We start from the raw sequence: 13,883 nt of genomic DNA, 5'->3' as shown, positions 1-13,883 counted from the left end.
AAAATGTGTGGCACATTATGAAGCACAAAATACGACAACGGAGACTCCGGACTGTTGAGCAACTGAAGTTGTACATCAAGCAAGAATGGGAAAGAATTCCACCTACAAAGCTTCAACAATTAGTGTCCTCAGTTCCCAAACGCTTATTGAGTGTTGTTAAAAGGAAAGGTGATGTAACACAGTGGTAAACACGCCCCTGTCCCAACTTCTTTGGAATGTGTTGCAGGCATCAAATTCAAAACGAGTGAATATTTGCAAAAAACAATATGTTTTATAAAAAACATTTATGTTTTACACAACGTCTCAACTTCATTGGAATTGGGGTTTTATACATACATACATATACACATATAATGTATATATATATATACACACACACACACACACACACACACACACACAATACTGTTCTGAGTTTAGTCAGTGGTTTCTGCGCTAGACTAAAACGTTCCACAACATGTGGATAAAGCTGTGAAAAGGTCATGAGGACAACAGGCTGGTGTGGATTTTCACTCAAGTTTTCATGTTCTTCTCCCCAAAACAGTTAAACACAAACAGCAGGCCATCAGCTCCGTCAGCACGGAGGATCCTCCCCATGACACCTCAAACACAAACAGGGCAAGGATATAATTCTCTTCATTTCTAAAGCTTTATTACTATTGTTCACATAACACTCAACAGAACCAGAGGCAGAAACAGAATGTTTAAACTACAGTATTGGCTATATAAATAACAAACAATAGAGTAAAATAAAAATATGGAAGTAAAGCCTTCAGTGACATCATTTACTTAGTCAAAGTGTCCATTCTTTGCCTGAATTACAGCTCCAACATTATTCCTGAAACTTGCTTTCAGTTTTTCAAAGAAATCTGCAGGGATATTTTTCTACACCTCCAAAGTTCAGTCTAAGAAGTTAGTTTTGCATTTTCTGCTTTTCACGATCCAAATGATCCCAGACACATTCAGCAATAGTGAAGTCTGGACTCTGGGGTGGTCAGTCAATCGTTTTGAGAACACCAGCAGCTTCTTTCTTCATCTGTTTCCTTTTGACAGCTACACATCCTTTCATACCCACCGTGCTGAGTTGTCTTCTTACAGTGGAAGGATGGTCAGAAACACCTCTGGATGTTTTCAGACCTAAAGCAAGACTGGAAATTTATTTTCTCCTGTCTCTCCTAGATGAAAGTGCTGTATATCTGATGGGGACGGTTTTGGTGGTCTGCCAGGTCTACCCCGCAGCTTTTAATCATTTTTGCAACTCCAGATTTGGAAAGTCATGTTTGTTTTGCATTGACTTTTTCTTTTCTTATGCAAGGGGGTTAGGTTATATCTAATCTCCTCAAAAATATCCTCTGAAACATGAATAACTTGCACCAAATGGCAATTTTGCCTATAAATTAAATAAACGAATGGGCTTCTGACCTTTGCACAGTACTGCATACTGCATAGCAAGAAATGGCCCTGATAACGTCCATAGACGATTGACCTGTTGCTGGATGACATCGAAAAAGTACTCTGATTAAATTCACAGGGTCAACCAGGCACAGGAGGTGAATGCGTTTGCTCTTTCTTATGCAATGACACACATTATTGGATAAATACGTCAGTTTGGCTGATGAAGGCTTTGTGACTGTATTTCCTTTAAGTGTCAACCTTAAAGTCAGAAATGTTGTTCTATGATTTTCACCTATATTTTTTATATTTTCCATGTGCTGGAGAGATGAATCCACAGAGCAGGGAGGCAAAAGGCCTGCTGAGAAATGTTCAGTCATTAGTTTAAAAGCTATATTTCCATGTTCTGGCAATCTTGAGGATGGTGAGAAACCCATATACACCGCTTCCACAGAAATCCCCCTTACAGGACTGCATTTAGACTAAAACAACTGGCTACAGTGTGGGGGCTGAAGTGGTGCACTACAATCAGTTTATTCTCCAGAGACCACGGTGGATGGAAGGAAAGTCAGATTGTAATGCCTGTCATTAATGAATCAGACAGTTGAAATATCTCTGCACCTGTTATAATACCAAATGTGAGTTTGATAGGGATGAAAGTCCAGAAGACACTGATTGTCAATCTGAGGTTCAAAATGATACTCAGTAGCTTTGCCAATACCAAAATATGAAATGTTACACAGTATAGGCCACACGAGTCATGTGCAAGACTCATCACTTCCAGTCAGATCGCACTTTTTGTTGATTTTCTATGTGAAAATAAGTTACAAAGCATCTACAGGAACCAAATGTGGCGTTTTATACAGTTGCACAATTTCTATTTATTTGCTGAGTTAAACATACTGGGGGGAAAAAAAGATCAAATATAAAATGTTCAATATCGTTGGCAGAAGTATAAAATGTGCAGAAGTATGTTCTCTGTGGAGCATCTAGAGGACTTAACCACGCAAGCTGATTGGTTGAAAAATGTTCTAACTGAGCTGTTATTTCGCCATGACATCACGTTTCTTTTCAGTCGGCAGCTGTGACAGAAGAACAGCTGAACAACCTGGAATCAGCCAGAAATGAACCCAACACCGTTCGCCAAACGTGTCGTCTGACCAGTAGCCTGAGCCATAAACCTGGTGCAAGAAAAAAACAAAAAAGCTGCTCAGTGGTGACGACAGTTTGGGAATTTAGTGTAAGGAGCCGGAGAACAAACTGCCAGCTGTGCAGCGAGTGGGCGTAGCTCATTACTCTGACGTAGCAACAAGCTGCTTGTTAAGGAACCATAATTTGGAGGAAGGAATCGCTAACAATAAAACATGTTAAATGGACCAGTTTAACAATTTCTTGCTTAATTTGTTAAATGTTGTATAAAAGCAATAGAACATTCATGGTCATGTGTTATCATATAAAATCACGGCTGTGATGTTATTTCACAATAACACACTCCCTCTCGTGTTCTATTGCTCAAGTATCTGATGTAAAATCAAACATTGCTAATAAAGATCCAACCAAATGCATCTTTCCGGATTAAACAATCTGACAGCCGAATAAGCTATTGATTATTGAAATGAATAAACAATTATTTGGATTATGAATCGCTCAGTCACCGAATAACTCTTATGTAGCAATTAGCCTTAAAATTTAGCTCAAGGTTGTTTTATGCACTTATTAGCTAACAACAAAGACAATAAAGATGAATACCTTACTTAACAATTCACTGTTGTAATGAAGTTTCTTGCCAATACAAAAGACAAATAAAACTCCGATATCGTTTTTCTGTCAAAATTTAAAACCAATTATGTGCAAAGTAGCAGCATTAAAATAACAAAATGATATCAGTTTTCCTTCCATCAGTAAATAAAAAATCTGTCTAAAGTTAAATGTGAGTCTGTGAGTCTGTGCTTCGTCATTCTGCTGTCTGTCCACACAACTAAGGTCCTTAGTGAAATGAGGGAAAGTCAGCATCAGCTACATGCACTTGTGAGAGGCCTGCTGAGAGCAGATATTCCCCACTGCATAGATGTATGGAGCCCAGTTTGGGACGGAGGTATTAAAAATAAATAAATAAATAAATAAATAATTCAAGCTAACATTTTGCTGTTCTTACGCAGGTTCTCTTTCATTCATGGCCATGATTGTTTTAATCATTCCCTTGTTTTCTTTTAATCGGGTCATGTTTTATTTTTTACTAAATGCACTTTCAAAATGAGTGTAGTACAGGGGTATCCCATGTAATATGTACAACTCATACAATTGGTCTATGAGTTTCCTGGGCCACTATAGCGGTACCGCAAAAGCTAGAAATGTTGCGCTGATTAAAACAAGACCACCCCTTTGAAATTAAACGATTGCCCATAGTTTATCAGATGTAGGTCCAGGTCCACATAGGAGAGCGTCTGGGTCCTGGAATTGGACCCCGGTCTGCCTATTGGTGACCTCTGATGTAGAAGATACATGTCATGTTACTTATCCGGTGCAGAAGTAACTAGCAGCTCTGACACTGTCTGATGGGTTTTCATGAGTTAGATTGATAAGATAATGGGCGGAGATGCTCATCAGGTCAGATTTTGATTTGGCGGGTTATGAGGACATTGTAGCTCCTCTTTGCAGTAACCACCCACAGATTCATCAGTGCAGCTGCAGTTTGGTGATGAAATGAAGGAAGACAACAAACTACAACCACAATCTTGACTAAACTACAAATAATTTCTTATTCACAAATAAATTCTTTAAAAATCCTACAATGTGATTTCCTGGATTTTTTTCTCATATTGTCTCTCATAGTTGAAGTGTACCTATGATGAAAATTACAGACCTCTCTCATCTTTCTAAGTAGGAGAACTTGCACAATCAGTAGCTGACTAAATACTTTTTTGCCCCACTGTATATCTAATCCATAGATCTATTAAACTCTCGCTGTTTGACCTCATCCCACAAGAACGTTTCTGCGTGGTTTAATGTGAGTTTAGTGAAACGTTGACGATGACACCTTCTTCCTGTAATTGTGTGTTGATCTCTAACACCGCAGCTTGATGAGCGGCAGAAGTCTTTCGCGCTCATCCCGCCCTCTAGAGCTCCATCACTCCAGAGAACACACACAGCCTGAGGCTGCCTCGTACACTCAACACAAACCTGGCTTCAGAGCCTCAGAACAAAAAAAAGTCATGTGATGATTGAATGTCTCTAGGAGACCAAACCACGGAGATTCAGTTGCACAGCGTCTCCAAGGACATTCCAAGGCGTGAGTCACACACACAAAGTGTCTACATATTCCTGAATGAGTACTGAATAACCTACAGGCATGTTTGAATACACTCTCCTGATAATCAGAGTGAAAAGTAGTACGACTTTCAGAAAGGCTCTCATCTACACTCAAAGCAGTGCAATTTCAATGCTCACCTACTTTTTATTTTTCCTTTTTTTTGTTGTTTTCGCTCAGTCTTTTATTATCTATCTAATAATAATAATCATTTGAAGGGTTTTGTTCCTGAATGCATTACGGACCACTTTGGAGAATTTCCTTTTTTCCATGGTATCCAATGTTGGGAGCTTTATATACACAACAAATATTAATGCTTTACTTTGGCTAACATGACCGTCATTGGAAAAATAATAAATATGTGCTTTCAATTATACATCACCTGTGCCTCTTTTCAAAAAGCCATTCTAAATCACACTGTTACAAACAGATATACAGCATTTTAAATCGAAAAGCTTCATATATGTGTGTGTATTATAAAATACGACATGTTCCTTAAAGAATTACATTAAAATAATCAATCGCAATTCATTTCATGGTTTTGTGTAGATAAGAAACATTAATAGCAGTCGTCTTATTTGCTCAAGTTCAGCCCTAAATACAGACTGTTTCAATTTAAAAGCGGTGCATATTGTTTTAGTCCGATATCACATACCACACAGTGTGTATGGTCAATGGTCCTCTGACCTACCTATTACACAAATACACATATTTATAATATGAATTTATAATACATACAGGACACATCATTCATCCTGACATTGCGTAAAAACAAATCTGTGTGTGTGTGTGTGTGTGCGTTTGTGTGTGTGCATTTGTGTGTGTGTGTGTGTGTGTGTGTGTGTGTGCAGGTGTACACACCTGAAGAAGCCTTTGCAGCCCTCGCAGGTCATGGCATTAAAGTGGTATCCCGTAGCTTTGTCTCCACACACCTGACACACTTTTGGATCGTCATCCTCGTCCAGCTCCTCCCTGAAGACCTCCACTTCTGAGTCATCTAGTGGAGACCGCGCCTCACTCTCCCTACTCATAATGAACCCTGGCAAACACTGAGGCTGAGAGAAAGGGGAAAGAGAAAGAGAAAGAGAGAGAGAGAGAGAGAGAGAGAGAGAGAGAGACTAAACCCATATCACTCAGCTGTGTCAATGTCAGTGCTTTATTACAGCCACTCTTGCTGTATTTTCCTGATGAAAATTTGGCATTTTCAGCAGTAATAATAAAGATAGTAACAGCAATAACCTTTGTGCAGCACATTTCATACACATAATGGAGTTCAAAGTGCTTCACAGAGAGTTCAAAGACAAAAACAGACAATAATAAAAAAAAAATAAAAACAATAAAGAACATAATGGAAAATAATATGAAAATAAAGATAAGAATAAAATAAATAATAATTAAAGGTATAAAGGCATCAGAAATAATAGTAAATAGTAATAAAAGTAAGAATCAGCAAAAAATAGCAATAATTAAAAATGAATTTATGAAAAACCAAGTTTGTACTTCTTTAGCTGCTTCTAAAAATGATGTGGTGATTTTATGAAGTCGGAGCATCAGTGTTTTCTCTCACTTTGAAATCACTCCAATATCACACCTGCTAAAGGGTTCCCCCCAAGGCCCGCTGCCTTCTTCCTCTGCTTTCCACATCTTCAATATGCTGCATGTTATTTTGCTAATTGATGAGATTAACAGATGAGATTAAAGTACAGAATTCCTGTGGTTGGGTTTCGAACGAGAGATGTATGACTGCTCTCGCTCTTTCATTGACCTGCACTATATAAAAACAGATGTATGTTTAACTTCAGGATGTATAACTTAGGCATGTACGATAAATGAGCAGCTGGTGTGTTGCTTTCTGATAAATGGGGAAATGGATCATATGGATTACATATTGCAATTACAGCTGACTTACACTTGATAATTTAGCATTGTATTTTATTGACCTTTTACCTATTTAAGTGATGTATGGGTCACTCATTAGTGGTTATTTCCATTCTCGTCAACTCACTCTCACACCAATCACTTCAGTCTTAAGGAGGATGTGTCAATTATTTTTACACATTTTGTGCCATATTGTTACCTGATCACAAAAATTCCACTATTTTTTCCCAAAATTTCTGCATAAGCATTAAGATGTAAACAAAGTCATTCCAAGTAATTTGATGGGAAATTCACCATTCTGGAAAATCCCCGAGTCAGAATAGTTCACAATGATGGTGATAGGAACCAGATGTCTAAACACGTTTATGCCTTTAAAAGTCTGAGCACTTTAGATTAGGTTTTAGATTTTGGACCTAAAACAGTCTTTTTAATACATTCGTGGTGGAGAGGCACATGCCTCAAATGTTACAATGAAAAACAATCCTTTTACTGTTTTTTACCCTCAAAGACAAAAACTCAAAAAAGTAATGTATAGGTGTTTTGGACAGTAAATACAATGGCTATATGTGCATTGTAGACAGGGTGATCCCTGGTTCCTATCACCACCACTGTACAGAAATCTGAGCTGATACGCTTCACTACAATGAACCATTTCATATCAAAACATTCTGAATTATGCAATTATGCATTCTGTTTTGATTGTCCAACTAACATTGTATGTCGCTCTGGATGAGAGCATCTTATAAATAAAAGATAAAATATTAACATCAGATCAAAGTTCACAACAATTGGCAGATCTGCGTAAGCTGGAATATGCATGTGTAAAATTAATCAATGACTAATTTTTAGAGCTAACTAACTTTGAATGTTAATGGATTAATGGAAAATTGGAAAAAAGCTATAGATACTTTGCTGACAACTTATACTAAAGCTTACTGCACCAACATTTCTCATAAAAAAAAAAAAAAACATCAACACAAAATTAGTCTTATTGTCTCAACACCGTCTGAGTAAAGGCAATTAAAAAGCCTCAAAGTTATTTCAACAAAATTCAAACACTTGAAGTATGAATAAATAATTAGTGCAAAATTGCTTAATAAAGCCTGTAACTAGTTGGAGCATGAAAGAAAAACATATTTTCTTACACCTGATGCAGACACAGCATGTTAGACAGTAGAACAGATTGGTCACCATACCCTGCATGTGGGCTGAGTAAGAGTGTTTCTTTCATTTTCTCTCAAAGCACTCCAGTGGAAAGCCTTCCTTGCAATGAGCAGAATGTGACACACCACACACATAAACCGTATGGCCAAGCTGGGTGAAAAATCCCACGTTACCATGGTAGCCATCGGGGACCACAAGCCCGCCTCCTCCTCTGGTTACTCAAGAGTGTTTTAACACTAATTGGCTATCAGCACAATCCTAATTATCAGGCTTCACTTCAGAGGATTCTGAATGCTGCCAATCAAGTATGGCAAACCTTTCTGCCTCCTTAAACTTTAATACTGATACGACTGAATCAATATCTACAAATACTGAAATAACTGAAATGCAGTATATGTCCAGATGTAATCAGCTAGGTTCACCCCCTGCTGACGCAGGTGTTAAATAGTGAACATACAGCTTGTATAATTTCCATACAAAAGCCCTGTCAATAGAATGGGACACTCTGGAGCAGCCACACATGAGCCTAAGATCACCATGACCAGTGCCCCCCCCAGCAGTGGGCTGTGGAGCAGTGCAACCGTGTTCTGAGCTGTGGAGCTCCATAAAATATGTTTGGAATGAGCCTGTGATCCAAGAACTGATCATCCAACATCAGTGCCAGGACCTTACTAACGGTCTTAGTGCTGAACGCAATCAAATCCTCACAGCAATGTTTGAACAGCTTGTGAATTACCGTCTATTAAAGCCTGTTACTGCAGTATAGTGGGACAAACTTGCTATTAACACCCTTGATCTTTGAAGAAACATTAGATGAGATGATGTCTACACACTGAAGAATGGATAAAGAGCCTCATAAAGGCACATGGATTGTGGGTTCAATCACGATACAGGAAAAATAAATGCATATACACAGAGGAATAAATAATGGAACCTATTTGTTATGTAAAATTGATGAGGGCGACAATTCATTCCAGACAAAGACTAAAAATAAACTGGTTTAACTGGATATGCTGGGTCATAACATTTCATCGGGGACTAGCCTTGATCAACAATGCTATAAAGGGTTCTACCGGGACCGTATGAGCTACAGAGTGTAAAAATAGTGATTCCACTTCAAGGCGATCACAACACCACCTACTCAGAGCTCTCCATCATTACACCTTACTTACGTCACATGCACCCTTCAGAATCAGAATCAGAATCAAGCTTTATTGGCCAGGTATACAAGAAATTTGGTTTTGGTTACAGGAGCTTACAGTGCACAGTATCAGACAGACATAGCCTTCTGGCTATGACTCCTCCCATTTCATTTCTATGATTCTTCTGTCAATTAACCTTTCAAGGACAAACGTCATGCCTGTGACCCGTTCATACACATTGTGTTTCAACTTTACAACCAATCCCACCTTAAGCTAGAGAAGCCTGTTAAGCAGGACATTCTAACAGTATGTCAAATGTGGTACTGTGTCGTATTTAAGCAGTAGACCAGTGTGTGTCGTCATGAAATAATATCATGGCTGTGATTTGGTCGCCGTAGATCATCACAGCCGTGATGTTATTTCGCAACAGCACACAACCTCGAGTGTTCTACTGCTTTTATACAACAGTTAAATAAATAAAGTAAGAAATTAATAAACCGGGCCGTGAACGCGGCGTTTAATATGTTTTAATGTTCAGTTCCTTCCGCCAAATTACAGTTCCTTTACAAGCAGCTTGTTGCTACGTCAGAGTAACGAGCTCCACCCACTCGCTGCACAGTCGGCACTTCGTTCTCCAGCTCCTTACACTAAATTCCAAAACTGTCATCACCATTGAGCAGCTTTTTTTGTTTTTTTATTGCATCAGTTTTATGGCTCAGTCTGATCTGGTCAGACTCATCAAGATCAGACGACACGCTGGCCGAATGGTATTGGGTTCATTTCTGGTTGATTCCTCCTTGTTTAGCTGTTCTTCTGTCACAACTGCCGACTGAAACGCTGCTCAGTAATGATGACAGTTTGGGAATTTAATGCAATCTCATCTTCAGAGTCTGACCAAATTGGCTGTCGGTCAAATGTGATATGACAAGTGTCCATTTTTAAAGTAAAAAGTAAAATTGTTCAAATGGCCTGAGCGGCTCCTGCAGTTGTCAAACTTGTTGCTTAGCATAGCGTCTTAGCGGAGTGATACAGTGTTTGTGAAAAACCTGATGTTATGGTGAAATAACAGAACAGTTAGAACACCTTCCAACCAATCAGCTTGCACGGTCGGAACTAGCTGCTGTATAATATCCTGTAAAATCTACACTACACCTGTACAGCCTTCCACACTGCATGTCAGACCATGACTAGCCACACTGTGAGAGCATGTACCAACACAACTTCAAAACATCTGACTTCAGCTTTCAAAAAGCAAGACTTTCTTCAAGATAGGGGCTGAAAAACAACATCATGCTTTTTTAACCCTCTACTGTATGCATTATGAGAGAAATTTTAAAAAATTTCAATTCACTTTTCTTGCATAAAATCGACCTGATTATTAAATTCAAAATCACTTCTAAATAATAGTGTGTACGGGGGTCCTTTTGGGGTGTGTTGCCCTGAGACAACACTGTGCAACAATGGGAAGAATTGATATAGAGTTGTGTTTCCTCAAGTGGTGAGATCTTGCTTGTGATTGGCTGAATCCATTCCATTGTCCTGCAATGTTGCTTCTAGACACCAAACATACTCATACTCAAATTCTCATAAAAAAAATAATACTGAAATGTTAAGAGGTTTAAAAATACTTGTTATTAAACGGCCAGATGGCTGCGCGAGCGAACAAAGAAACCCATAAACGTGAGAATTTTCTTTGTTAAAAATGACAATAACCACTGTATTACCTTAATGTCATTTCAATGTATTATGATCCTTTTCTTTATAACAAGTATACTAAATAATTGCTAGTAGCATGCTGATGTCTCCATAGCTTAAACAATGGAACAATTACATTCTGACACACTGCTGCTCCACTTAAGATGGAACGGGAAAAACGCACAAGAAGCTGTCGAATAGTTGACTTCAGCTTCATAGCAGAGGAATTACGGATGGGTGATAATGAATAACTTGCATTCCCCCCTCCTTCAAGGCTTATGGTAAATGTAACCACAGCCCAGCAGTGAGTAACTGAACTTTACCCTCCTCTGCGGTCACTGAAGTCTGGCAGAGTCGCCTACAGAGCAGCGCCAGTGGCTGTTAATGAAGAAATGGGTTTGTTTTTTTTTTTTTTTGGGTGCCATTTCATAGGGAAAGATTTCATCCACAACCCCTTGTAACTCAGTTCCAAGGGGCAAGGAGATACTCGAAAGCAAGGGGTAGGGGCTAAAATAAGAAATGGCACTGGGCCTAATAGTGTCCAAAGGCATGGCCCACAAAAACATGCAAAAGTGGGGGAAGAATTAAGAATTATATAGAGTTTGTTTAGCACAATAATGCAATAACAAAAGGACAATAATAATAATAATAATAATAATGTAATAATTCATGTATTATTCAAAGGAAAGGTAAAAAACCCTTTATAAGCTCTGTATTAGGTGAACAGTGAGAGTAAGCGGAGACAGAGGGGCCGAAGTACAGCACGAGGCAGGTACTGATTATCTGGGGTCCTCAGCAGTGAGCTCTCGGCAAGAGTGAAGTGTTCAGACTTCTGGAGCAATGATCGTGTGAATGAGTGCACAGAGGTGAGAATGCATGAGCGTAACCTGCTGTGTTCTTGAATTGGTAGATATTCAGTCGATTCAAACATGTACCTGAGAAATACGTCTGCAGTTTTATTAATATTCTAGCAGATCATTCCAGTCTGCCACAGTATTTATTTTTCTTATCTCTTTATGTAACCTCTGCTTGGCCTTGTATAAATGAGAGTAACACTGCTAGTTTCACAACAGTACTAATCCTGGCTGATTTGCCTGTTGTGAGATTACATAAGAGCAGTGCACATCAACGCTGGACTTTCGATCACCTTTACACTAAACTACCCTCAGTGTAGGCAAAGATCGTTCTAGATTAATGTCCAAATTTTGGGGGAATAAGTCCAAGTCTACAACTTTACAGTCCTGACATTCAGTATATCATCACTATCAAAAAAAAAAACAATGTAATTTTTCATAGTTTTACATCATTTCAGATTACCAGCTGCCATTAGCACCACAATTCCACAATGAACGGATTAACTGTCCACAATAACGTGGAATAAAGTTGTTACATTAACTTACACTATGTTAAGAAGGTTTTTTCCTTCTCCTGTAAAGTTGGTGATACATAGTTATGAATATGATGCACATAGTTAATGAGCTCTTCATTCACTGACTGATGCTATGATTAAACTGGCAATGTCACCAATAACAGGACCAGTATAATACTGCATTAACCCTTTAACATTAAGGGACCATATAAACTTAAACATAGAGGCACCAAAAAGAGGTAGAAGAATCACTTCTGGTTCCCTAAAGAATCTTTTAGGGTCTTTAAAGAACCATTTAAGTAAATGAGATTTGTGTAGAACCTCTTCAAACCTTTAAAGAACCACATAATGTAAACATTCTAGACCAAAAAAGTTATTTTCCCCTCACAATCTAAAGTAAACTAGATATAAATCAAACAACAGGCAATGAAACCATAGTAATAGTGAAATTCTGATCTGCCCTCAGGGGATGTCTGAGTTTTGCAGCCGGTGAAGACCAGCAAACAAATAATCCCAAATTAATCCATCATGGAAAGATCAATTTGATCCTCAACCAGCAACAAACAGATACAGAGAAAACTGTTATAATCTAAAGGTTTTGTTCAATAATGACATTGATATGATTATGAACATGATATTGATAAAATAATGATATTCAATAATGATAGAAAAAAGTTCAGCTTCCAGTTACCTCAGACGAAGGCATTGCACTCGGCTCGTCTCGAGACAAATGTCCACCCTAACCTGAGACCGAGGTCAGACCAAGACATTTACATTCATTTCTCTTAAAACAGTCTCAAAAACAAGACTCAAGTATCACAACATTGAATATGACAATATTTACTATTACTGTGAGCATATTTTGGATATCGTCAGCACTAGGACTGGGATCAATTAACAATGCATCAATAATCTATAAAAGTCATGAAATCAATTGATCATTTCCCTTCATTTGTGTTCAAATCTGTGATCCGGAACCCCAGTCCTGCTCTTACATAGTCGTACTGCGAGTGATCCGATTTCAAAGATCCAACCGTGAGGCGCTTAGGAACCAATCACATACCAATAGAAAGAGGGGGTCAGGGTTTGTCTGTGGAAGACGGCTCGCTTCAGCCTGTGAGTCGATGTGACCCCTGAGCAGAAAGGGTTCTGCGTTCTCCACTTCAATAAGACTGAATCAGTCATAACTGCAGCGTGATTTTCCTCAGCAGCGAACCTCCAACAGCTCGGAGCGTCCGTCTGGTTCCTCAGCACTGGATGATCTCTGAAATTGCACTGAAAGAGCTGTGAGTGCAGAGATACCTGACATGCTCAATCCAGTATGGGATTAATTTGACTGTGGTGTTGATGTTGTACGTACAGCTGGAGGAGGGTCATTACATAATTAATAAATTACATAATAAACTTTATGATCAATTAAACCATTTACAGTTCACTGCATTGTTCCGTAATGATTGACAAGTGAAATAAATCATTTTGAAATCGGATGAATCTTTTTGAGTTACCCTGTATATTGAGTGTTAGTGTAAAGTATTTGTGGTTTTAGGTAATGAAAATATCCGTATTTATCTGTAATTCTGTACTTATTTATTGATTTTTCAACACTGCTCATCAACCCAGCCCTAATCAGTACTGAACTGTGTTTCCTCAGTCCTGATTAAATGGATTTAATGCAGTGCATTATGTGAAACAATGAATAAAAGTCCATCCATCCATCCATTTTCTAAGCCGCTTTTCCGTCAGGGTCGCGGGGGGATGCTGGAGCCTATCCCAGCAGTCTTCAGGCGGAAGGCAGGATGCACCCTGGACAGGTCGCCAGTCCATCGCAGGGCGAACAGACAGACACAGACAGTCACTCACACCCAGGGGCAATTTAGCTTGTCCAATTGGCCTGACTGCATGTCTTTGGACTGTGGGAGGAAACCGGAGAACCCGG

At 38.7% G+C, this 13,883-nt stretch overlaps 1 protein-coding gene across 2 annotated transcripts in view; it reads right to left on the bottom strand.

Moving 5' to 3' along the window:
* nr1i2 (nuclear receptor subfamily 1, group I, member 2) overlaps positions 1–13,883 on the bottom strand; it is a 44,019-nt gene that overhangs the window by 21,441 nt on the left and 8,695 nt on the right. Inside the window, exons 1-2 of one of the 2 annotated variants that reach the window (XM_017713471.2) lie at positions 13,011–13,246; positions 5,561–5,754 (exon numbers count right to left, since the gene is read on the bottom strand). In XM_017713471.2, the coding sequence (XP_017568960.1) occupies positions 5,561–5,730 (170 nt within the window). In that variant the 5' untranslated portion in view covers positions 5,731–5,754; positions 13,011–13,246. Of the gene's footprint in view, positions 1–5,560; positions 5,755–13,010; positions 13,247–13,883 lie in introns of those variants that run through there. The other variant, XM_017713469.2, reaches the window with a different exon arrangement.

The sequence above is a fragment of the Pygocentrus nattereri genome, chromosome 6 (assembly GCF_015220715.1).
Source record: "Pygocentrus nattereri isolate fPygNat1 chromosome 6, fPygNat1.pri, whole genome shotgun sequence".
Taxonomy (NCBI): Eukaryota; Metazoa; Chordata; class Actinopteri; order Characiformes; family Serrasalmidae; genus Pygocentrus; species Pygocentrus nattereri.
This window is presented reverse-complemented; position numbering and strand designations above follow the sequence as displayed.